General features: G+C 42.8%; 2 protein-coding genes, 1 non-coding gene and 1 pseudogene across 4 annotated transcripts in view; 1 reads left to right on the top strand and 3 right to left on the bottom strand.

The window, feature by feature from the left end:
* Positions 1–15,320, bottom strand: part of LOC6593889 (semaphorin-1A) — a 121,783-nt gene extending 106,463 nt beyond the window's left edge. For both annotated transcript variants that reach the window (XM_026987918.1, XM_002019148.2), the window contains exon 1: positions 15,037–15,320. In XM_026987918.1, coding sequence (XP_026843719.1) covers positions 15,037–15,277 — 241 coding nt within the window. In that variant the 5' untranslated portion in view covers positions 15,278–15,320. The remainder of the gene's footprint in view (positions 1–15,036) is intronic.
* Positions 6,733–6,805, bottom strand: Trnaf-gaa. Its single transcript has one exon. It is a non-coding gene; the product is annotated as a tRNA-Phe (tRNA).
* LOC6593294 (regulator of chromosome condensation) lies at positions 7,110–8,174 on the top strand. Its single transcript, XM_002019150.2, has one exon. The coding sequence runs from the start codon at positions 7,110–7,112 to the stop codon at positions 8,172–8,174; it is 1,065 nt and encodes a 354-aa protein (XP_002019186.2).
* LOC113565569 lies at positions 11,013–11,747 on the bottom strand (annotated as a pseudogene).
* Positions 15,321–23,919: the final 8,599 nt, after the last annotated feature.

Genomic DNA, 23,919 nt, shown 5'->3' with positions numbered 1-23,919 from the left:
ATAGATAAAAGTATCTATAGAAGACGGCACCGACGACGGCGACAAATGTCAAACAAGTAAATCAATTGTTCAGGCAGCTGTGGAGCTGCTGTTTTCACATTCAATTTATTTATTAGTATAGTATTTTTGGGACCTAATTTAATCAAGAATTAAATTATGTGAATAGGCAAGGTCTTTGATTGAATTAAACATGCGAGAGTAGCAGCAGAAGAAGAAAAGAGACCTGAGCTCTGAACACGACTGGAAATGATTTCCGACTTTGGGCCGCAGTCGATGCGGATTGATTGTGGAGTTCCTGCCACTCTCCCAGACGCATCCTTGGAGCCTCCTCTTGCACTTATTGTTTGCTAGTTTGTTAGTCGTTCGGTTAGCCTCTGCCCAGGCATTGCCACTGCACTGCAGAAGCACACTCTGGTGGCAAGGAAGTCGGGCTGCTTGCTCAATGAATAAAGAAACAAACAAACAAGAATTTTGTGCGCTTGACTGCATGTCTCTGCCACGAGCGATTCAGCAGCGACAAAGCGACCAACTGACTGAATGACTGACTGAATGAACGAATGAATGAATGAACGACCGAGCGCGTGAGTGGTGGTGGCTGCTGCTGCTGGTGCAAATGGCTGAATGAATTGTCGGTGGGTTGTATAAATCAACTTGGCGTTTATCTCAAAGCAAATAAGTCAACAGTGTAGACGGATAGCAAAATGCAATGTGAATGTGGAATGGGAATGAGAAGAGGGTCGGGTCGGAACGGGTCGTTTCGGGTCGCTCTGCGTGATGACACGGACGATTTAGTTGCGCATCCGTTGGCAGCTTCAAGTGACCCCCGAATCCTCCGCCTCCTCCTCCGTCCCTCTCTGTGAGATGAAGATTTTCCATTGTTTTCCACAGTTGAATTGTTGGTCGAAAGGACCCACCGACTGAGTCTCTGGAAATCCTTACTAATTTCAAGCTTTAACCGTCCGAATCTGTAGATGGAAGATGTGTTCTGGGGAATTAAAATTGGAAAACTGCATGCAAATATCTGCATCTCTTACTGGCATTCGTATTTGCTTCAGTCTAAAATAGGAATCAGACGGCTGAGTGCCCCGTCAGCTGTTCGTTCGTTCGTTCGAATTATCTTTTGTGGACACACGAAATTTGCTTCCACAGACAAGCAACCGACCACAAAAGTCGCACAAGCACACACACACACACACACACACACACAATGTGTACATGTATCTCAAAGATACATTTGGGGATTTTGGTTTCTAAAGTGCAACAGTAATTCATCAATTAAACCCTGCCTTTATAGAATTACCAATTACCATTTCACCATTTCACATCCGGCATCCGGCGCATCACCCACAAAATGCAAATGTTCGCTCCCCCCCCTCCACCCTGAAAAGTTTTTGGGCACAGGCCAGCCAGCCAGGAGGTAGATCCAGGCTTTCAGCTCGTTCTCTCTCTGGCAATGTGCGGCTTTTGGCAATTTGGCAGCAAACTAATCGATGGCGAAACATTTGCCCAGACACAAAGCGAGAGCCTAATGCAAACTCCCCAACACAACCCAATCGCTGCTGGTGGAGAGTCACTCTCGTTGCCATGTCATAAAAGATGCACATTGTATCTACTAGTATGCATAGTATCTGCAGTATCTGCAGCCCCATCCACCATTCACCTCCGCCTACCAACAGCTTACTTTGCGGCCGTTCGTTTGTACCGCTCTTAATGCGCTTTAGCCCCTGCTCCTGCTCCTGCTCCAGCTCCTGCTCCTACTCCTTCTGAATTTGCATTAAAAGCGGTACGAGCCAAACTGTCAGACAGCCAGAGAGTCGCAGTCGGAGTCGCAGTAGGAGTCGCAGTAGGAGTCGATGTTGGAGTCAGAGGAGGTTGGACCCAATATTCCAGGCTCACAAATCACACGGCACAGTGGTACGAACCTGTAGAATCGTGGATCGTGGCTTAGATACATTTTGGGATGGATTTTGTGATCTATCAGATTGCAGATTGCAATCATTACTATCAGTTTTTTGTCTATTTGAACACCTGGCTTTCGAACTCTATTCCTTCTAGAGTTTCTATTATATTTACAGCGACATTACTAGTACTTCTCCCATCTTCCCACTGTACTGGCGACAAAAGTAGCTCACAATTCAGAACGCACAATGGCACAGGCCGGGGCAAAGAGTGTGGCACCACAAAGCCCTTGCCTGGTCTGCACCACATTGCTTATTTAATGAGATTAACGTCTAAAGACAAATGTCATGTGCATGTTAACTGGAGGAGGATGTGGATGGAAAAGAACGGGTATCTTCTGGCTATACACGTTGAGAGCAGAGCAGGGTGTCCTCTGTCCTCTGTCCACTGGCCTCCTGGTTGCTGCTGCGGTTTCGGACAGTTTCTGCTTCTGTCGCCATAAAAGGCAGAAGGCGGCACATTAAAAATTCTAAAATGTGTTTTTGCCAGCCTACCGCCAGCCGCTGTACCTCTGGCAGCTCCATAACCTGCAGACGGCCCAAAAGAGAGACGTAACCAAAGCAAGGCATACGAGTGCTCGTAAAAAAAAAAAAAAAAACAAGATCCTCAAACGCTGACTCTTCTGCTCTTGTGCTCTTGTGCTCTTGTGCTCCCGTGGCTTTAAGTTTCAGCTTCAACTTCAAAGTGGCCGAATGCCATTCCGATAACTGCAAAGGCAGACATTCGATTCAGATGCCATGGCCAAATGGGAGGAGGACCATAGAAAACTATGGCTGAAAACGATGACAGCTCAAGTAGCAGTGGCAGCAGCAGCAGCAGCAACTGTGGCAGCAACAGCCGAAGCAGCAGCAACAGCAGCCTTGACCGAAGTGAAAAGTGAAAAGCTGTCACCAGTTTCTGTCCCGCTGACCATCTATTAAATATGTATGCGGAAAAATCATCCAACTATAAAAGAGCTAACGAGCTGTAAACTATGAAAAAAGCAAAGCTCTTTCTGCTTAAATTGAGCTATAAATTTCGACTATAAAGCAGAATCAAGAATAATCAGCGGTAGAGTTGCAGAAAATAAAGATCCCAAATCTTGATTTAAGCGAGTACCGGGTATAAAAACTGATAATGGAACAACCATGGAATTACTTTGTAGAGTAAGATCTTTACTTTATCAGGAGAGTGGAAATTGATGCCTGATTCTGTTGCTAAGATTGCTAGCGACGAGTAATTATTAAGTACGAGTAGTAAATAATTAGTAAAGAAGTACGAGTATTGAGCAACTAGCACTAAGTAAAAACAAGAAACGGATAAAAACTAACGAGTGTTAATTAACGAGTGGTACTAAGTAACGAGTGGTATTAAGTAACGAGTGGAATTAAGTAACTACCTGAACGAAGTAACAAGTGGTATGAAGTAATGAATGGTACGAAGTAACGAGTCGTACGATGTAACGAGTGGTGTGAAGTAACGAGTGGTACAAAGTAACGAGTGGTGCGAAGCATGAAGTAACGAGTAGTATAAACTAACGAATGGTACGAAGTAACAAGTAGTATGAAATAACTAATATTAAGTGAAAAACGATTAGTAAATTAAGTCCCAGAAGTAACGAGTAATGATTTAGTAAAAACTAGTACTCGTTTTACCCAAACCTTTAAGATCTCAACGTCTACTCCACTCGCACTCTCCCCCACTCTCCCCCTCCGTCTGCCTATCTTTCTGTTTCTATCGATAATATCCTCCTGCGCCCTCTTGAATGGCGCTTGGGGGCGAATTGCAAAATGCTTTTACAAATTGCTTTGGCCAGGGGATTTTACAGAAGATTTTCATTAAGCGTCAAGTCCAGTCCAGTTCAGGCCAGGACATAATACCGCAAATTAATGTAATGACAGAGACACACTCACACAGATGGAGGACATATATATAGATAAGGACTAATGCCAATACAAATAGAAGCAAAGACATCTGCTGTTCATGTGACAAACACTTTAGATGGTAAGCGGATTAGGTCAAAACTCGTAAATGACTTTTAAATCTAATACACTTGAAATGCAGAGACAGTGGCGACCCCACAACGGATGTCCCTTTAACAAATCATCAGTCAAAGAGAGAGAGATACATATAGAGATACAGATACAGATACTCCTCCTCCCAGATAAAGGAACACATGGCATCAGGGCTCCAGGCTGATTTGCCGATTGTCACAGCGACATGCGTCTCAATAATTCATCATGAAGGCCAAAAGGCGTCGCAAAGATTTCAGACAGGGCCTTCTCACAAGCCACGGCTTCGACTTCGATCCCGACATGGCGGCAAATTGCGTTGACGCGGTTGCACGTTGTCACCGCAGAGAACGTGTGGCAGTGGCAACACCCCCAGCCCCCAGCCCCCAAACCCCAACCCTTCACAGTGACAATGATGAATAAAAGGCGATAAATCTCGCCAAAAGAAACACAGAGCCCAAGAAAAACTCTACAACGGATTTGGCTCAAGCCAAAGCACAGAAAAGAAGGTAAAACAGAAGCCAGAGCCAGAGCCAGGCCAGGCCAGGCCGGAGACGGAGGCGGAAGACATTTGTTTCAGCCCTGGAGCTGGAGGAAGGGGAGCAAAGGGGTGCACAAGTGGTAGGCCGCCCTGATGACGTCCACTGATTTGCACGGGGGAAAAAGTGAGCAGCAGCTTGCGTGGGCCTTCGTGGATGTCAACTTCTGTCGCCTGATGATGATGGTCGGAGGGTCGGATGTCAGGGGGGGGCCGAGAGCTCGAGACGTCATCGCAACGAGGGTTGGTCGCACAATTACGCCACAAGCATCCGTATGAGACGCGTGTAATCGGTTATAATGTATCCCCCGACTAGAGCTGTCCGTTCCAGTCTTAATAATGTCTTTGGGAATGATAAACGATGTCAGGGCCGACAAACAGATGTTTCAATTATGAAAGGGTTGCCTAAAGAGAGAAGCTTTTCCCTTTAATCGACGCCTCTTTACAAAAATCGATCTATTATTGCCTATCGGCCACGGCACATGTCTAGCTTCGCCTGCAACTGAATGGAAGTCACGTGAGGCAGCTGCCGCAGCAAAGTTTATGCCTCAACGACAACACAATCGAAGCTACGGATGCGGATGCGGATGCGGATACGTCTGAGGAGGATGAGGACGAGGACGAGGTTGGTACGTGGGCGCCATAGCCGCAGATCATTAGCGTTGCCAGCCGCAAAAAACACAAAAAATAAATAAATAAAATAAGGAAGGAAGGAGAGTGACACAAACGACGACAGCAGTCCCCGTGGCGGGGTAAACGTTTACTTCTTTGCTCAAGAAAATAAAAATATAACAACTTTGAGGCTCTGCCACTGACAGGCGTGCGCGTCGCGGCCCCAACTTGAAGAAGTTTTATGTTTTATGTTTTATGTGGAAGAAAAAAGTCTGATTTATGTTTAATGGCTTGCAATATTCAAGTGGAAGGCAAGTTATTGCTGCTGTCCAGGACAGTGTTTATTATTTTAGTGCCTAGAGGGAATCAGGAAGCAGGAAGCGGACAGCAGAAAACAGACCAATGGGTAATTAGGATCATGGCAATTGCTGGACGGCCAAAAGATGGCCCTAACTATAGGGGGAATATAAGCTGATGAAGCGCCTTCAAGGCTTCTTGAGGTTATTGTTTAGAAGCTACAAAAACATGTGCCTTAATCCTTCGATATATCTCTCTATTGTGTACAAATGTATAGGGAAGGGAAGTATAGGGGATCTAAGGGAACCACCCACCTAGTAAGCACTATTTCCTTTGTCATTTTATTATCCACACATTTGTGGAATAACCTTAGGCACTCTCCCACCTCAGACACAAATTAATTTCGAAATAGTTGAGCGGCTCTGACACATGCAAAAATCTTTCAACTTTCAATTAACGTACGGCCAACTGTTGAGCAACTCATTTTCCTGTAAATTAAATTAATTAGAGAACAAAAGAATGTCATGAGAGCATAATAAGATAATTTACAAAAAGCCAAGGAGGATAGCCGAGGCTTTGCATACCCTACCAGATCCAGATTGTTCGATGCTAAGATATCTTTGTGCTATGGGGATCCAATCTGGGTCTCTTTGGGGAACTGCCAAACATCTGGTCCACACAATATACCCTGCGTAAGGGGCATAAAAAGCGGGGAATCAAGCTAAACTTTTTTAATTGCATTCAATGTAGAGCTGCCAACTACGACGACAAGGATGGGAAAGAGAGAGAGTTCCACAAAAAACTGAGAAAGAGATAGGAGGAGAAAACTCCATGATGATGAAGTTGCCAACGTTGACGAATTGCTTGGGTGGAGCGGGGTGGGTCGGATGGGTGGATGCATTCCTTGCCATCACTTAATGACATTTTCATCAAGATCCTGCCTGCCCCTGCCCCGTAGCGCCCTCCTCCTCATTATCATTATAATTGTCATGCTGATTTTTGTGCTCCTGCTCGGCAGCAAAGAGAGAGAGAGAGAGAGAGAGAGAGACAGCCCCACAGCCACAGCATTTTCTACATTTGTTCGGTGGAAAAGTTTCCTTCCTTTTTTTTTTTTGGTAAAGTAAAAGTTCTTTCATATTGTGATTTGTGTGCAGTGAGTGAATTGTTGTAGGAATTCAACGACTTTCCTCTCCCACAGGCACAAGCATGACTTACATATATTTCTTTTTTTTTTTTTTAAGAAAGTGCGTTCGAGTGCATACGTAATTATATTTAATCGTGGAATGTGAGGCACAACAAAAAATATATATAAAAAGAAAAAAGAATATTAATGATTGCCGAAACCCGGGATTGAACCGGGGACCTTTAGATCTTCAGTCTAACGCTCTCCCAACTGAGCTATTTCGGCACTTGAGCAACAGGTGTCAAAAGCTCCCTATACGCGCAGGGAGAGAGAGGGAGAGAGAGAGGGAGAGAGAGAGACACAGAAGCACTATCCGAGAGATAACGATTCAGCCTCGTTCAAATCCAAGGGCATATTGCAATTATTTGCTTTCGAAAACACTTATTCTGATAATTCTGTTTTCTATTTTAGAAGTTTTTTGTGGAAGCAACATTTTCGATTTTAGTGATCAGTAAACTCATAGTTATTTTCAAATATTACAATCTTTATCGTAACGAAAACGAAAATAATGAGCAAGCGCAGAGTCTCAATGCGAGACTTTTGTCTGGAACTACCCAAGCGACGGCAGTCCATTGGCAGTGTCCTGGCCTGCGACACGTCTGACCGCCTCACGGAGATACAGAACATCCCTGATCCCGTTGATGTGTGTGCGGGTGGGCAGCACTCGCTGGTGCTGACGCAGAGTGGGGATGTCTACTCTTTTGGCTGCAACGGCGAGGGCGCTCTGGGCAGGAGTACCAGTTCCAGTGAGCCAGGCAGCGAGTCCTTGCCCGCCTTGGTCGATCTGCCGGGCAAGGCCCTGTGCATCACTGCAGGCGGCTCGCACTCGGCCTGCCTGCTGGCGAATGGCAGCGTTTACGCGTGGGGCTCGTTCCGCCTCACGATCGATGGCATTGCACTGAAACCCACTCAGATCTTGGCCGGCACCGAGTGCTGCAGCATTGCCTCAGGCAGGAATCACTTGGTGGTTCTATCAACTCGCGGCAAGGTCTACACAATGGGCTGCGCCGAGCACAGACAGCTGCGGAGCATCCCAGAGCGCTCAGTGCTCCGCCCAAATCAAATAAATATCCGTTCCGCCAATCCTTTCAATGCCATTTGGGCCACAAACACCTGCTGCTTCCTGCGTGAATCGCAGACGGAAACCATCTGGGCCGCTGATCTGAACAACTGCCAGCACTTCGCGCCAATCAAGACAACCCTCAAGGACGTCACTCAGATTGCTGGCGGGGATCAACATACCTTGATGCTCCAAGGGAATCGCCTATTCTCTGTCGTTGGGCTGGGCGAAAGCGGTACCGAAATCGTGTCCCAACTGGCGCCCGTCAGGAATCTGGAGTGCAGCAACATTGTGTCTGTGGCCTGCGGAGACGTTTGGTCCTATGCCATCACCGAGGATGGTCTTCTGTATTCCTGGGGCACGGACTCCAGCAAGGCCGGCAAGGATGATAAACCGACCCGTGTCATCAGCCGGAATACCGCCAATAAAAAAATACTCCTAGTATCTGCGACGGCACGTCATGCTCTCTTCCTGGCCCAGTTTAATCCTTATGTATTTAATTCTCTGAAAGACAATCTTCTTACATTTCCATAGACACACATTTAGTTTCTTCTCCTCCCATTTTTCCTTTTTATTTTGCATTAATCTTTGGCTATTAATTTTTGTAATTTTCACACCGTCAAACAAACTTTGATGTGCCACGACGACTGCACCACGCCATGCCACACGCCCCGTTTGTGCAAAAACAAAATGTACAATTATTAAACTTTTAATCAATTTATCAATATTAACTTTTTGCTTGTGGGCAGGGGGTGGCACAACTTTTCCCAGGCCCACCTCTAACTTTTGCCATTGGTGGGAAAGGGGAGCGCAGCAAGGAGATTCTGCTCAATTTTCGCCGCCAGTCGTTACGCCATTTCAATTACTGGCCAAGTGCCAGGACACAGGACGAAGAGCCAGGCCAGCTGGACAGCTGGACGATCGGTGGCAAATTTATAGAGACAAAAAGCTAGAAAACGAGACCCACAGACCATAGCCAGAGCGAACAAAGGAAGTGAGTAAAATGTGTAAAAATGGTGGCACATCCCGGGCATTGGGGGATGATGATGCTGCTTGCTGCTTGCTGCCTGCTGCACTTGTCATATTACTAATTTCCCTGGTGACCAAGAGCCATTGAACTCCTGAACAAAATCGTGTGTGTATGTACAGGGTTCAATCGTTAAACGTTCAATCTGCTGCATCAACGGGTTGCAACAGCAACAGCAGCTGCAACTGCAGTGGAGGCAACTTTTTGATTAACGCCATTATGAGGTGATTGTCCAGTTAAGGTTGGAGGCTTCTATCAGGCTGCTCTCCTCTGAACCTGGAACGAGTCCTGCTGCCCGTGTCTCTGCCTGCCTGCCTGCTACCAAATTGCACTCATGTGTGTAATTTATTTTCTCGGCATGAGAAAAACTTCCTAACCGGAAAATGAGGCACTCAATTAAGAAAACGTTTAATCCATGAAATGTTCCAATTGCAGACACACACATAGACGGACTGCAGCGGCAGTCGACAGGGGAACGACGGGAAGGAGGATGAATGCCCTGAATGGCTCGAATGGCCAGAATGTGCAGAATGGTCTGAGGAATGGGCGAGGGGGGGATGGGGAATGGGGCTCGGGGACTGGATGAACGACATTGCCCAGTGGGGGCTGTAAAAATTGCTGTCTATATAATTGATTGGGTGTGCCTTTTGGATTTACTTTGCTCTCTGCCTCTGCCTCTCCCTCTCTCTCTCTCTTTTGCTCCTTTTATTTTTTGTGCTTAAAGCACATCCCAGTGATTTGTAATTCCCATTTCAAATTACATGGCCAAATGTTCCTCTCCATTTAAAACTGAGCCCAGAGACTGAAGAAAACTAAGCGCAGCATTTCCTGATATTAATTGTATTTGAAAATGGGCCTTAAGGAGGCTTTAAAGGAGTGTGGGGATTATTTATCGTATTTTGGGGCTTATTTCATTGTAAAAAGTCTACAATCTCTGTGGGAAAGGGTCTCTGTTTTTCGAATGTGAAACGAATGAGTGTCCATTCGTTTATAGGAAATTTTTTGATCCAAGAACAGTGATGCCCATTGGAACAGTGGAACCATTGAAACAATTAGAAAATCTGGAACATATGGAAGTCAAAAGGAATACCTTTACCATCAATGAATATTCCTCTTCTTTTGTTCAGAATTCGTATGAATGATTGCCTTTATCTGGAAGTACACTATCATCGCTTTAATTATGCATCTCACATACTCTCACAATATTTTTCAACAAAACTAAATATAGACAAAGCCAAAACGGGCGACAACTGCGATTATCAATTCACATTCACATTCACAATTTACTTAACAGAAATATAAATGGAATCAAAGTAGTATGTAAATCCAGATGGAGACAAGTGAAGAGGAAACAAAGAGACAGCGACAGGGGCAGGGGCAGGGCGTAGGGAGTTTTTAGGGAGAACAAAAGCCACCGATGTTACAAGGGGGAATTTATATACTTTTTTTAGTTGTCGCATTTCCGCCCTTTCCGACAGCGACTGCCAAAAAATATGCATATGGAAATGCAGAGACAATGACTGGGGGGAATAGAAAGAGAGAGAGAGAGCAGTGTACATATGCGAGGATTGGAGTTTTTGTGGCACATAAGACGTGTGGAAATTATGCGAGGCGCGTGTCAAGTGGCACAAAACTGTAAGAAAACTTTTGCCAAGTCGGTGGTTGCCTCCATTCCTCGCCACCATCTCCATTCCTCGCCAGCCCACCCATTCCCATACCACCATTCCACTCAACGTCTGCAATTACATTCTGAATTAAATTGTAATGAGGCGCATGCGGCGAAATATGAAAATGAGACCCCGCGACGTAGCGGAATCGAGTCGATGTGGAGTGGAGCCTCCGCCACTGGAGGAGACTCCGCACACAAATGGCAATTAACAGTTATGTTTGCTGTTCCAACACGTTGCAGACAGTTTTAATGACGGGTCGGGACGGTCGGAACGGTCGGGATGGGACGACGCGATGCGACGCGGACTCGAGGCAAAACTATTTTTAGGTGACTTGGACTTGGACATCCCCAGCTCCCCATGCCACAGGAAGTAACTGTTCGCCTCGCCTCACCCCCCCTCTACCATCACCCCATCACCGCGTAATTGGCTGAAAACGGAAGTTCGTGTAATTTAAACTCGATGGTGGCAACTCTGGTCAACATCTGGCGGCCAAGACATTTACTCCGGAATGGGTGGTTCAATTGCGCGGAAGATGCCAATAAAGAAAGAAAGAAAGACCTTGAGGATTGGACATTCCTCAAGGAAGCTCAAGTGGGAAAAAGGTGTGTTCCACAGTTCTCCCATTCCACTGTTCCCTATTAGCTAACACCTTAGTACGATTAGCTACGTTGGAGGATTATATTTATTTATGACTTAAGACTTGCGTGGCTTCTTGGTCTCGCCACAGCCCAAGAGGACATCAGTGCCTGTGGCCTGAGCCTTGCCAGTGCTGGTGTTGTAGTACACCCGTCGCTCGATGCCTTCCTTGGTGATGATCGCGATGCGCGATACTCCCCCGGAGAAGGAATCGTGATGGATGGCCTGTTTGAGGGCCGACCTGAAAAGCAGCACCAACTCCTCTTTCTCCATGTTCGGACGGTAGCCGTCCCGGAGCATGCCACTAATGTATATGGATCCAGATCCGCCATAGCTCAACTGTTCGCGCATCATCATGCCGCCCAGCGCAATGTTGTACACCTGGGCCCCGTGCAGATCGTCCCAGCCACCCACAATGATGCCGGCATACAGGTATGTGCGACCGTTGTAGCACTTGTCCCGGAACTCCGCGGCCACGTCGCGCACTAGGGTCTTCTCCCCCGTGTGCATCTCGCGATGCCACATCAAATTCGAGACCACCTCAGAGAGCTCCTGGGTGTCCGCCGCAGAGCCACTGCGGCAGCAGTAGACGTTATCCGTGATCCGAGTCACTTTGTCCGTGATTCGATTGGCCACATGGCCCCCAGCGGTGGTGCGGGAATCAGCACCCAGCACCACGCCACCGTCAAACTCGGCCGCCATGATGGTGGTGCCACACTCGACTGGAGTGAAGGAATTTATTAAGTCCAAGTCGAGCCAAGATAATTTACTCATTTTGTTTTCTTTTGGAGCTATGAGAAGTTCTAGCCAGTGACTGTTAGATTAATGTTTCGGAAGACAGAGGCGAGGCCTACTGCTGTAAGATCGAGTGAAAACTTGTAACGTTTCGAGCTCTTTGAACGCTTCGAGTGCTTCGAATATTTCGAATGACTCGAATGGCAGTAATCTGTGATGCAGTTGTCCTCGAACTTTGGAGTTCACATATCACATAATACGATGGGGTTATATTTCAGAGTGTTTGAAGTACGATTCCATTCCTCCATCACATCTCGTAGCACTTGCTCCTTTAAATATCTGAAACTGCGCAGAGATACTCTTTCGATGGCTTCTCCCCAAGCGATGTCTCGTTTTATCTCCCCCTCCAGCATCCCGGGGCATGCACTCTACTTTTCCTGATTGCCTGCCTGTGATGTAATCAGAAAGTCCTTGCACGTATCCAGAAATAAGCATAAGAAACATTTCACAAAATGTCCACAAAAATTACATAGAGGAAAGGCGGGGGCGGGCATTTTTTACAGTGTGTATGTGTGTGTGTGAGTGTGCAGGATGCAACGCAAGAGAGTGCCACAAAACGATCAACATTAACTGCCGTTGGCCCCCTCAACAGCCGCGCCCACTTGATAGACGTAATTTTGCAGCAAGTGTTGCGCCGCCCACTTCGAGGCAGGGGCAAGATGAAAGAATACGAAGCTGAAGTGGCAGCAGCAGCAGCAGAAGAAGAGTGCATTTAAATGACCGTTTTGTCGCAGCTCCTCTAATGACAACCACTTGCGGCTGTCAAATGCAACTCTGCACGGCACGCAGGGTTGTAATATTTTATGGGCAACCCTGCGGAGATGCCTGATGTTTGTTTTTTTCTTTCTTTTTTTTGACCAACACAATGGAAAATGGCATATGAATGGCATTACCCCTACGATACTGCTCTCCAGCCTCCCCTCTCATTTGGCGCACTCATAATTTCCCCATTAACCTTATTTTCCTGTTATGCACGAGTGGCCCCTCCAAGATGATATCGTCACCCTTCTGCTATGGGGTGTCCGTCCAACCCCGTTTGGAGAACGCTTTTTTACGATGAATTCTCCCATTTTCTCCTCTGCTTCTGCTCCCTGATGGATTTTAAATGAACTTTAACACGTGCGCGATGTCCCTGGTGGTCCTTGGGAGCGGAACGAAGCTAAGTAATTGGTTTAGCAGTGCTCTCGAGGGCGTGGCACGAACGGGTTCGTTTCACAGATTATACTCGGAGTTGATTTTGAGAGAGCTAAACTAATAATAAAAACGTTTCATTCCGCTCAGAGTTCAGGGCAACAGATGGTGCCACGATGAAATGAAATTCTTCTTTCCTAATGAGATATTGAGTATAATGAAAATTGGATCGTTTTATCAAAGCGGGAAATTACCTTTAGCCCTGCAGAGCTTATGAAGTTTGACATATCTCCTATTTTTTTGGCAGGGGTACCACCTTATGGGTTGCCATCATTTCTTATCGAGGTGTAATTTTGTTTCATTTGCACACGTGGCAGTTTCTGGAACCATTTTCTTGGGAAAAAGGTAACCCATTCATTTGTACGACTTCCTGGCTGGAAGAATGCCTCTAAAATGTGTATCCTCTGGGGGGAGCTTTCAAAACTACACCAAAGAAAGTGCCAGCATGTTTGTTGTTCCTCAGATTTAAGTGTGTGCCAAATGCACGTTTAATAACGTAATTTCTGAAGCGTGCAAAAGATATTTTTAACATTTAGTTGTTCTTCCTCGTCAAAACTTCAGCTGCTGCTGCTGCTGCTGGCAACTTCCACACTTTTTCTGCTTCATCTTGCAACAAACTCCACTGCAGATACATATGTATCTGGCACTATGTACACACACATTAGATACATAGGAGGTTCAACCTACGTGAGTCGTCCAACTTTTTAGCCCAAAAAACAAAACGAAACGAACAAAAAAATCAAGTAAAAATTTGCATATGCAACGACGTTACTCCTGGCGATGACGATGATGATGATGTCGCAAGGAGTCGTACACACACACACACACACACAGGCACACACGCAGGACATTCAGCAGTGGTAGGAATAGCTGCTGGCAGCCAGCAGCCAGGCAGCACTCCTGAAAGCTTCGCCACTTTTATGCAAATAATGTCTTGCCTGGAATTTTTGTTATTTATAGTTAAGATAGCAAAACGTGTGGATGTCTGTGGATATATCTCAAAAACTATCTACGTGTGTGTGTGTGTGCATTAGTAGCCATGTCTCCGTAGATCCCGGGACACACTGTCTCCTGCTCTCTCCTCTATACAAGTTATTGCTTCATTTCTCGGGCAAACTTCTTCTGCAGCACCTGACAAAAGTGGATACTTTTCGAGGAGAAGAGCCCAAGCTGGTGGATGGATGGGCAAGTTTTTGAATGTCAAACTTGAATATAGGAAAGTAACCATCTACCATCTACCATCTGCCATCTCTCTATCCACTGCATGTCTCTCTGTGTGTGTCAAATTACATTCTGTAGTCTCACACAAGAAACAAGAGGACGAAGGAGAAAAAAAATAAAAAATAGAAAATTGTCATTAAAGTTTTTGGCAGTTGACTTCGATTCGTTTTTCTCTCTCTTTCGGTCTCTCTGCCTCTCCTTACGTCTGCATCTTTTATTAGTCATAATTTAAATTGACATTTGCTGTAGTTTTAATCTCGTTTCAATGATTGGAGGAGCTCCAGATACGGCTACAGTCACTCTTTTGACAGATCCCACATCTGACACGACACACAATGTAAGACGTAGTATAAATTCGATTATGAGCAGACGAAATTGCAATAAATATGTAAATTTTATATGTGATTGGTAGAATGTTAAGTACTAGATAAAATTCAACCTAGAGATTTGATCAAAATGGAATACATTTTATGTTGCGATTCAAGAAAGTTATTAAAAAGAAACCCTAGCGAAATCGTTTCAGCCAGAAATAACTCTTAAAGGGCAGATATTTCACAATCCCAATCATATCCGGTATGGAATACTAACGAAATTCCATTAAAATCATGTCTTAGGGCTTGCCTACAACCAGAAAAGAAGCTAAATCCCCCATCATATAAGTATTTTAAATATTCGCTAGGGGGCAAGACCCCTGCGTCAACCCCCGACTCACTCGCCTTGCTCATAGAATATCAAGACCTCGACGACTTCAAATCTTTTTAAATAATAGTGAGAAATTCTTTAAATATTTTTCGTTTCAATATAGTAGTTTGTGTCTTTTATATATTATAGTTATTACAGATCTATAAAGACTCACCTAATTCCACATAGAGTTTTGGTCGTATATTCTCCTGCCAGGCACTTTGATTACCAATCACGTGGAGTGTCAGTAGTAGGAAGACTTGCATCCAACCGTATCTGTATCCGTATCCGTAGTATCCATACAATTTGCTTAACTTATGCTTCAGTATTTTTGTGGCTGTTGTTGTTGTTTCTACTGTTGTGTCTGTTGTTGCCTTTGCCGTTGATGTTGTTATTATTGCACTTTTCAAATGCATTTTGTGGCTTTTATTGTTATTATTGTTGCTGTTGCTGTTGCTGTTGCGGATGCAGATGCTGTGGCTGTTGCTTTGGTTTTTGTTTTTGTGGCTTCTATTATTATTTTTATTGTGCGTAATTTGGTTTGCAGAGTTGTGGGAATTTAACATTTTCTATTTTGCATAAATTTATGTAAATGTTTGCCTATTTTGTCGGTCGGTTACAATGTTCAAAAATTGGGAAGGTTGCTGTTTTTGTTGTTGTTTTGGTTTCCCTGCGACTGTGTGTTTTTCTCCTTAATTTATTTTATTTGATTTGATTTTAAATATATATATTTGCTGTGTTCTGGGGATTATTTATAATTTATTTACTGCATCTTTTATTTACTTATGGGATTTTAAATAGTGCAAATATATTGATTTCTTTTTTTTATTTAACCATTTTTGTTGTTGTTGTTTTTTGCTCAACAAAGTTTATGTTTAATTTTGGTTAAAAAAAAATTAAAGTTCTTGTTATTTATGGAGAAACTTTTATCAAACAATTTTGTTGCGGCTAGGAAGTTTCGTCATTTCTGTAATGAGAAGAGAGAGAGAGGGAGGGAAAAATTAGAGAAATTAGTAATCAACTTGAGAGGGTTTAAAGTTTTTAATAACTTTTAGAAAATATACGAGTTTAAGATTAAATATTAATTATTGAGTACAATTCTAAAAGGGTTTAGAACAACTTTTAGAAAATATAAGTGTTTAAGAATAAATATTAATTATTGAATATTTAACATACATTTTTAAAATTTAATAATTTAATATTATATTAATTAATTAAATACGTTAATATGTAATATAGTCCTAATGGAATTATCTTTTCATACTTTCTTTCTTTTAAAAATTTAATTTTTTAAATATATGCTGGAAGAGAATTTAAAATTTATGTTTTTAAGATTATTTTTGCTTTGCTTCAGTTTGCCACTGATGATTTGACTACAAGATTATTCTCAGTGTATGTATTTTATGGTGCTTCTGTGCTTCGATCTTCGCTGGATTGCTGGTCGTCCGTTATTCTTTTCATTTGCCTATTAAACTGTTGTAGCTTTACTGGATCTTCACGAGAGAGACCCACTCGGAGCGGATCGTAGAAGCGTAAAACGTAGATCGTTAATCGCAGATGCTATGCGATAAGAGCTAATATCTTCCCATGGGGTAAACGTGGGGTAAACTTTTATAAAGAAAACCGTAGATATTTTCAGAAAAAGGAAGTGAGATCGAACAATTTGTCTGTTTCCATTAGGTACAGGTACTACGATTATTGGGTGGAATTTTGGAGAATTCAAAGCACATCCCCGTGGCCCATAATCCTCTAATGTTCATGTGCCGCAAATTTTAATGGAAATACGTTTTAAATCATTTATCATTTTGCGCGTAGAAAAAAAAAAACAATTTAAAATAAACGTTTTTAGCAATAAATTAGGCAAATAAATTTGTATATTATATTAGTCCCATATCCTATTTTTTATGTCGCCCAATTTTCTTTTTTTTTATATTATTTTCTAATATACATCCCCCATTCGTTTTGCATTTTTTCAATTTCGATGGCATAAATTTTGTGCTCGATTTAATGTAGGTCCCCTTGCTCTCATCCGAACCCATCTCCCCGCGTTTCTTGGCCAAGTTATTGAAAGCGGCTTATTGTGCAATCGTGTGTGTGCACACACACAAACACCCACACACACACGCGGATGGGGCCACGCCCAGCTATTAAGGCGCCCAGCCCAGCTTTTGCTATGCAGATACTCTCGCAAGTTGAGCGACCTTCGCCCACAAATGGAAATGGAAATGGAATGTGAGTGAGGCGCAAGAGCAGTGAAAAAGAAGAATAAAGAAAGCACAGAGCGGGAGAGAGACAACAGAGAGGCGAAAACAAATTGAAAGGAATGAAGGAAGTGAAAGGTGGAGGAGCATGGAGGAGAAAAGGTGCCAAGTAGCGTGCACAGTTAATGAGTTTTCCCAGCACACCCACCGCCCACCACCCATCACCCCCCGCATCAGCCAGCACCCACACTATTTTCTCAACGCAGAGAAATTAAAATGTAGCACGAAAATGTACAAAAATCTAGCACACGAAGGGGTTGACAAGGTGTTTGCTGTTCTGTTCTGTTCTGTTCTGCGAAATGGGGTTATTTGGTGTCATAAATCTCCACAGGTGAAACCCCCCTAGACCCCCAAGAAGCGTATGGGGGGCTGCAGTGTGGCAAAAGTGCAGCGCAATTTGTTTTTCCAAGTCATGTGCATCTGTGTCGGCTACGTTCTAATTATGACGTCAACAAAGCGCGTAGGTGGCAAATAAATAGAGAAAAAAGACCCCGAAATAAAAGCCGAGCTTCGGGGAATACCCTCTAGATACCCTGAATATATCGATAGCTTGCGATAGTGTCCTCTCGTTTAGGGGACATTTGTACAGCCAATTATTGTCTTTGTATTTTAATGCCGAATAAAATCGTTTGTCGCCATTCCATCCTTTTCTCTATGGCAGTCGTTACAGGGTATCCTTTCTGCTAGAATGACACGTTGGGGCATGTGGCATGCGACGAGTACAAGTCGAGTATCCACTTTGCAGCAGGCTCTCGTGTATCTTTTTGTTCCTCTTCACCGATTGTTAGTTTAGATAAAGCGCCACAGATACGCACTCACACGCAGACACACGAGCATGGAGGAGCAGCAGGTGTAAGCGTCTGTGTATTAGTCGAGTGCCCTCAAAAGTGTTTACGCAAAATTTAACCCAAAACTGTAATGGCAGGGATAGTCAGAGAGAGGGAGACAGAGAGTGGGGGGGCAAACTATCGAGTGGAGATCTCAATAAAAGATTTAAGTGAACGTAATAGAGCTTTTGGATAGAAGATGCCACAAAAGCATGCCATTTTTTGAAATTAAATCGATTACATTTTGGTTATCGAAAGAGCGCATTCAAACGACAGCGATTATTTATCGATAATCAGGAATATACACTTTCTAACATTTAAAAATTTAATAATTAAATAAATTATAAATTTTTTTGAATGAAATTCGATAATAAAAAAAGTTGAGGAATTGCAAAAAATATCAAAAGAGTGCATTCAAACAAAGGCGATTATTTATCGATTATTGAGAATATCTATTCATCAAAAATATGCAATTTTTCAATGAAATTCGATTAAATTTTGAATTCGATTCGATTATTTATCGATAATCAAGAACATGCTCTTCCTAGCATCTAAATAATTCAGTGACTAATGGCTACGCCTGCAGATTGCTCCCATTTCTCAGCTCCTCGTAGGTTTTGCCTGAATGCTCAGCAATAATTTAGAGCTAAACAAATTCTGGTAATTCTAGTGAGAGGCCCTATGCAAAATGCAAACATAAAACACTTTACGGGTGGAAAAGCATCCTCATCAAAAGAGAGACGTTGCCCTGGCATTTAAAATGATTTTTCCCCTACACACAAAAGAGCTCACGAAAAATGAGCCACAGCCACTGCCACTGCCACGCCCAGGCTCTGGCTCAGCCTGGTCCAAGTCCTGGTGCAGGTTCAGGTCCTCCTGAATCTGGCAATTGCATTACACAGTGCAGTCGGACAGCATTTCCCCTCCTGTTGTGCAAGGACTTAGAGGGGCCTAGGGTTCTGTTTTGTAAATGGCTACCAAAAATTAAATGCCACAAATCCCTGCAGACAGCACGAATATGTCAAGAGTGTGTACTCGTGGTGTATGCTGTGTGTATGCTGTGTGTGTGTGTGTGTGTGTGGTGTTTAAACAACTACAATAACAATGTCGACGGCAGCCAGAGACCCGGGTCTGCGTCTGAGCCTGATGCATTGCGCATATTACTCAAAAATAAAACCAACACAAAAAAAAACAGCAAGAAAAATATAACAAAAAAACAAAAACTGAACAAAACACAAAGAAAACACGAGTAGGCATTGTGAGGTCACGGCTGGAAAATACCCTCTATAAGGCACAACGGAAATGAAACTGAATATGGGACTGGAAAACGTGTATTCAGAAGAACCTAAACCTTTTCGATCTTACGAGTGGGGCGTCATGCGGCAGCGCCTCTCGGCTTGTAATAGGCCTCGGCTGTCTATCACTTGATGGTTATTGCACCTCAACGCCCTAATATAAATACAAATATCCTATAAATGAAGTTCCACGACTTTTATTTACTTGGAGGAGAAATTGTGGGCAAAACTTTGTATAAAACTCCGTTTTTTCATTGTATAAACAAATGAAGATGATTGCTTTTTTGCTGACAATTAAACGATATTTTACAAGGACTTCTCCTATATGGATATGCAGTGAATGAATGATTTGCATGGTATATTTGCATACCCTCTACTGCAGTCATTGCTGTGCTCTGACATCAGATAACCCCCACCCCCACCGCCCGGCCCGGCCCGCCCACACACTTAACACTCATCAGGCAATGCAATTTGCTTTTTTGCGGCCGCCATTTTGTTGCAGCTCTTACAAAATGGCCGCCAGAAAAGCGCAAAAAATCATCACTTAATACACAAATAAATGGCGCATTTTTCGACTGTTTTCCGTATACGAGTATATATATCTTTCTTTTTTTTTGTATCACTTTATATCATTTCGTTTCGTTTGTGCTGCTGCTGCGGCGCTGCAATGGGAAAATATTTATGTGGAAAATCTTCTGCGGCTCGACGCGAGGTTTTTCTTCATTTTGTTTCTGTTTTTCCAACGACTTGTTTGTCTTGTCTGCATATCCTGCAGCGATTTGTTTCTGTTTCTCCTGCTGGTTATTCCGTTTTTGGACTCCTTCTCCTTCTCTCTCTCTCTCTCTCTCGCTCTTATCCTTTTCCTTGTAAAAATGGGATCTGTTCTTGTGTGTGTATCGCGCGGCGCAAAAGTTCTCATTTATTAGCTTTGTTTATGTGTCTGTTTGAAAATATTTTACAATTTTTACAGGGACATACATCATACGTGTGTATGTGTGTCGTCGTCCTCCTGGCAGCAAAGACAAACAGATTTATTCGTTTAGAAAACTTTGTTTCCTTATCTCCACATTCATGTGTCTCTATCTGTGTCTGCGCCTGTATCTGTGTTTGTGTTTGTGTTTCGTGTTTTATGTTCATCTTCGCAAGGCAGAGGCCCTGCGTCCTGCGTCCTGAGTCCTGTGTCCTGTGCCCGGAGTCGTGCGGCCTGTGGCCTGTGCTGCGGCTGTGGGGTACTTGAGTAAATAATCATAATGGAATTTTTAAGGCTTATGACAATTTAACATGTCTAACCCTCGAGTGCTCCTTGCGGTGTCGCTGTCTGTCTCTGTGAGACCCTCTGCAGATCTCCGTTCCTCTGTTTCTGGTTTTTGGTTAACAATGAATTATGCGCCTCTTTTGGCGGATTTAAATTTTTATATTAAGTTCGTATTTAATTGGAATTTATGCGATTAATGAATGAGATATGGAAAAAATTGTGAGATATTTCTTAGATTTGAAATATTTATGAGTATTTGAAATGAATGAGTTTTTCTATTGAGAATTATCGTATCCTGTATATAGATTGCCGTTCCTCTAGGGCACACATTCATCGAATGGAAGTAGGTCATTGATTTGCTGCACAAATTTCACATAAACTAACAACTATTTCAAAAATGAAATAAAATATTATATAAATAAAAAAAAAAAAAAATAAATAAAAAAAAAATAAATAAAAAAAAAAATAAATTAAATTGAATAAATAAATAAATTAAATAAATTAAATAAATTAAATAAATATATACATTTAATAAATAAATAAATATATAGATTTAATAAATAAATACATTTAATAAATATAAAAATTAAGTGAATATATACAAATTAAAAAAAATAAGGAAACATACAAATTAAATAAATTTATACTTGAACAAAAATATAGATTAAATAAAAAAAGAAATGTATGCATAAATTTAACATATAAATATATATGTACATTTAATAAATATAACTGAAAAAAATATATAAAATAAATAAAGCTATAAATTAAATAAATATATCAATGAAATAAATATGTAAATTAGATAAAGAAATGAACAAATAAAATAAATTAGTTTATAAATGAAATAAATACCGCCAGTAAAGTTTATAAGATTTTTCAGGAGCAATATTGTGGTGTTGTGCAATGGGAAAATCAGCACCGGAATATTGCCAGTCACATGTGAACGTGGCCACGAGCTCGGGTACGTGGGTACGTGGGTACGAGAGTCTTGGCTCTCGTCCCTAACTAATTTAAGTTTGTTTTGTACTTTTGTTAATTACTATTCGCTATAGAAAAGATAAGATCTCTTATCTCTGGCCAATTTATCTGCCTGCCAGCCAGTCGGCAGCCTCCGTCCTCCCCCCACAGCGAGGATTCAAAGCTCATTTGGGGAGGGTTTAAGCTTTATTATCTCCCTCCAAAGCTCAAGAGAAGTGAGCTCCAGCGGAGCGGTGCGGAGGGGACTTATACCTATTTCTTATGCCATGTCACGTTCGCGCTGAATCTCTTTTTGCCGCTGCTTGGGCGTTAAACATTTTTTTCTCTCTCTGTATCTCCGCGGTTATCTTTTGGCGTATTTTTTAGTAAATAATAGTTAGTTAGTTCTCGGCCGCCTCTCCCTCTTCCTCTCTCTCTGTCTCTCTCTGTGTGTTCCCTCGTAATTATTATTCGTATTCCGGTCTCTGAAAGGCAGCTGGTGCCCGAAAAGGCTTCCCTTTCTTTACTTTGCCGCATTCTGTTTGGCCTGGGATTAGCATAATGCTATTTATTGTTGTGCTTTTCTTGTTGCCATTCGGCATTGTGGCCTGGCCTGGTCTGGCCGACTGCTAACTTGAATTTCTTCGCCAGTTTGCCAGTGGGGGGCTACGCAAATTTCTGCAACTTCCTCGTCTTCCGATTCTGCTGCAAGTGCAACAGACTTTTCTTGTTTTTGTGCCCGCCACTCGATTCATTATTAATTTTTGGCTTACAATTTACACTTGATGAACATCTAAATGGAATGGGAAACGGATGTCCCTGGGTCCAATAGACTGTGATAACAATTTGTAGACTGAAAGTTTTTCCCGGAGTCCCCCCTCCCCCCCTCAGCCCCACACAAGTGCCTTTATGCAAAACTGCTGGGCAAACCAATTTGGAATTTGTTGATAGAAGAGCGAAAGACGGCAGAGAAGGGAGAACATGGATAAGCAAGAGTCCTTCAGAGCAGAGTCCTTCAGCTTAAGTGGCCAGTGGATGTCTGTCCATTATGCATTGTGTATAGTGGAAGATGCCACCGCTGCAGCGGTGGTTGCAAGCAGAACAATATCTGCGCGCCGCACTTCCATTACAACTGAAGTATACTTTTAAGAAAATTGAAAAGAAAGTGAAAAGACTGGATGACAGAATAAAATAAATGTGGAAAATCTACAATCATCTACAACTAATGGGAAAACTGACCAAAGCAAAGTTTGGCCTGAAAATATTTCTAGGCAAAAATATTTATTCATATTTCTTGAAATCAATTTCCTTTCCTCTTGTGTGTGTTTTCTTTGATAACAAATATTTTTCATAAATATTTTCCACGTCACGTCTGCGCATTGTCCACCCTCCCCTCTCTCTCGGTCGCTCCTTTGCCAACGCTTGACAAGCATTTAGTACGTGTTAGACCTCGACCAAAGGGCTTAACGCATCTCAACCAATCTACACCGCCGCCCCACCTCCTCTGGGCATCTCGGGCCAAAATGTGGCACTTTGATTCCATGATTTATGGGGCGTTTGAAGCCAGGGGACAAACCCTGTCCGTCCGTCCCACAGCTCGTTTGCATTTGATAATCCCATTAAATTTGCGTATGTCGAGGACAATTTGACTCTGCCAGGGCTGGCGGCCTGAAAGCTGCTCATAAATAATGAAACTGGGATTTTCTACACGAAATATCAATAGAAAGCTATTCTCGTTTCAGTAACTTCTATTTCGAAATGATTAAGCAGCGTATTTTATTTTTAGATTTTTGTCTGAAACGTCGAGAAACGTGCCTGAAAAATGACTTTTGAGTGTGGTATCCATTAAACAAAGTTGACAAAGCGTTGAAATAAACAAAACAGGAAACCCAGAAAAAACTACAATCAATCAATCGAGTTTGTTTGGTCATTCGGTTATCAGGTGGTAACATGAGATAGAGATACAACAAAATGCCGAGAAACAGAGCTCTGGGCCCTCTTGGGTTTCAGTTTCCAGAGAACAGCAGAATGGGTGGCAGGGGGGGGTTAGTTGTGTACTTAATTTCTTTACGATCTTCACAGTCAATTGGAAAAGCGGAAAACCACTTGGAGGAAACGACTTTTTGTGGGTCGCGGGGTGGGTCATCGGCAATTAGAATCAATAAAAAAAAAGCAAGAAAGCATAATAACGGAGATTCCACCAAATTGAGGCCACAAAAATTAAACCAGGCAGGGTATCACAACTGTTTGCTCAATGGAGAAAAAGAGGAGGAGGAGTAGTGGGTGGATTTTGGTCCGAAGAAGGTGAGGACGGACGAGAGTTAGGTACACAATGTGTCACATCATAAATGTCACGGACACATTTTGTTCGCTCGGGGTTTTTAGAGCAGTCATAAATTTTTATTTTCCTCGTTCAAGAGTTCAAACAGAAACAACAAAACAAATAATAATAATAATAAT

The sequence above is a fragment of the Drosophila persimilis genome, unplaced genomic scaffold, assembly GCF_003286085.1.
Source record: "Drosophila persimilis strain 14011-0111.01,24,50 unplaced genomic scaffold, DperRS2 tig00000124-arrow-pilon, whole genome shotgun sequence".
NCBI classification, from domain to species: Eukaryota; Metazoa; Arthropoda; class Insecta; order Diptera; family Drosophilidae; genus Drosophila; species Drosophila persimilis.
This window is presented reverse-complemented; position numbering and strand designations above follow the sequence as displayed.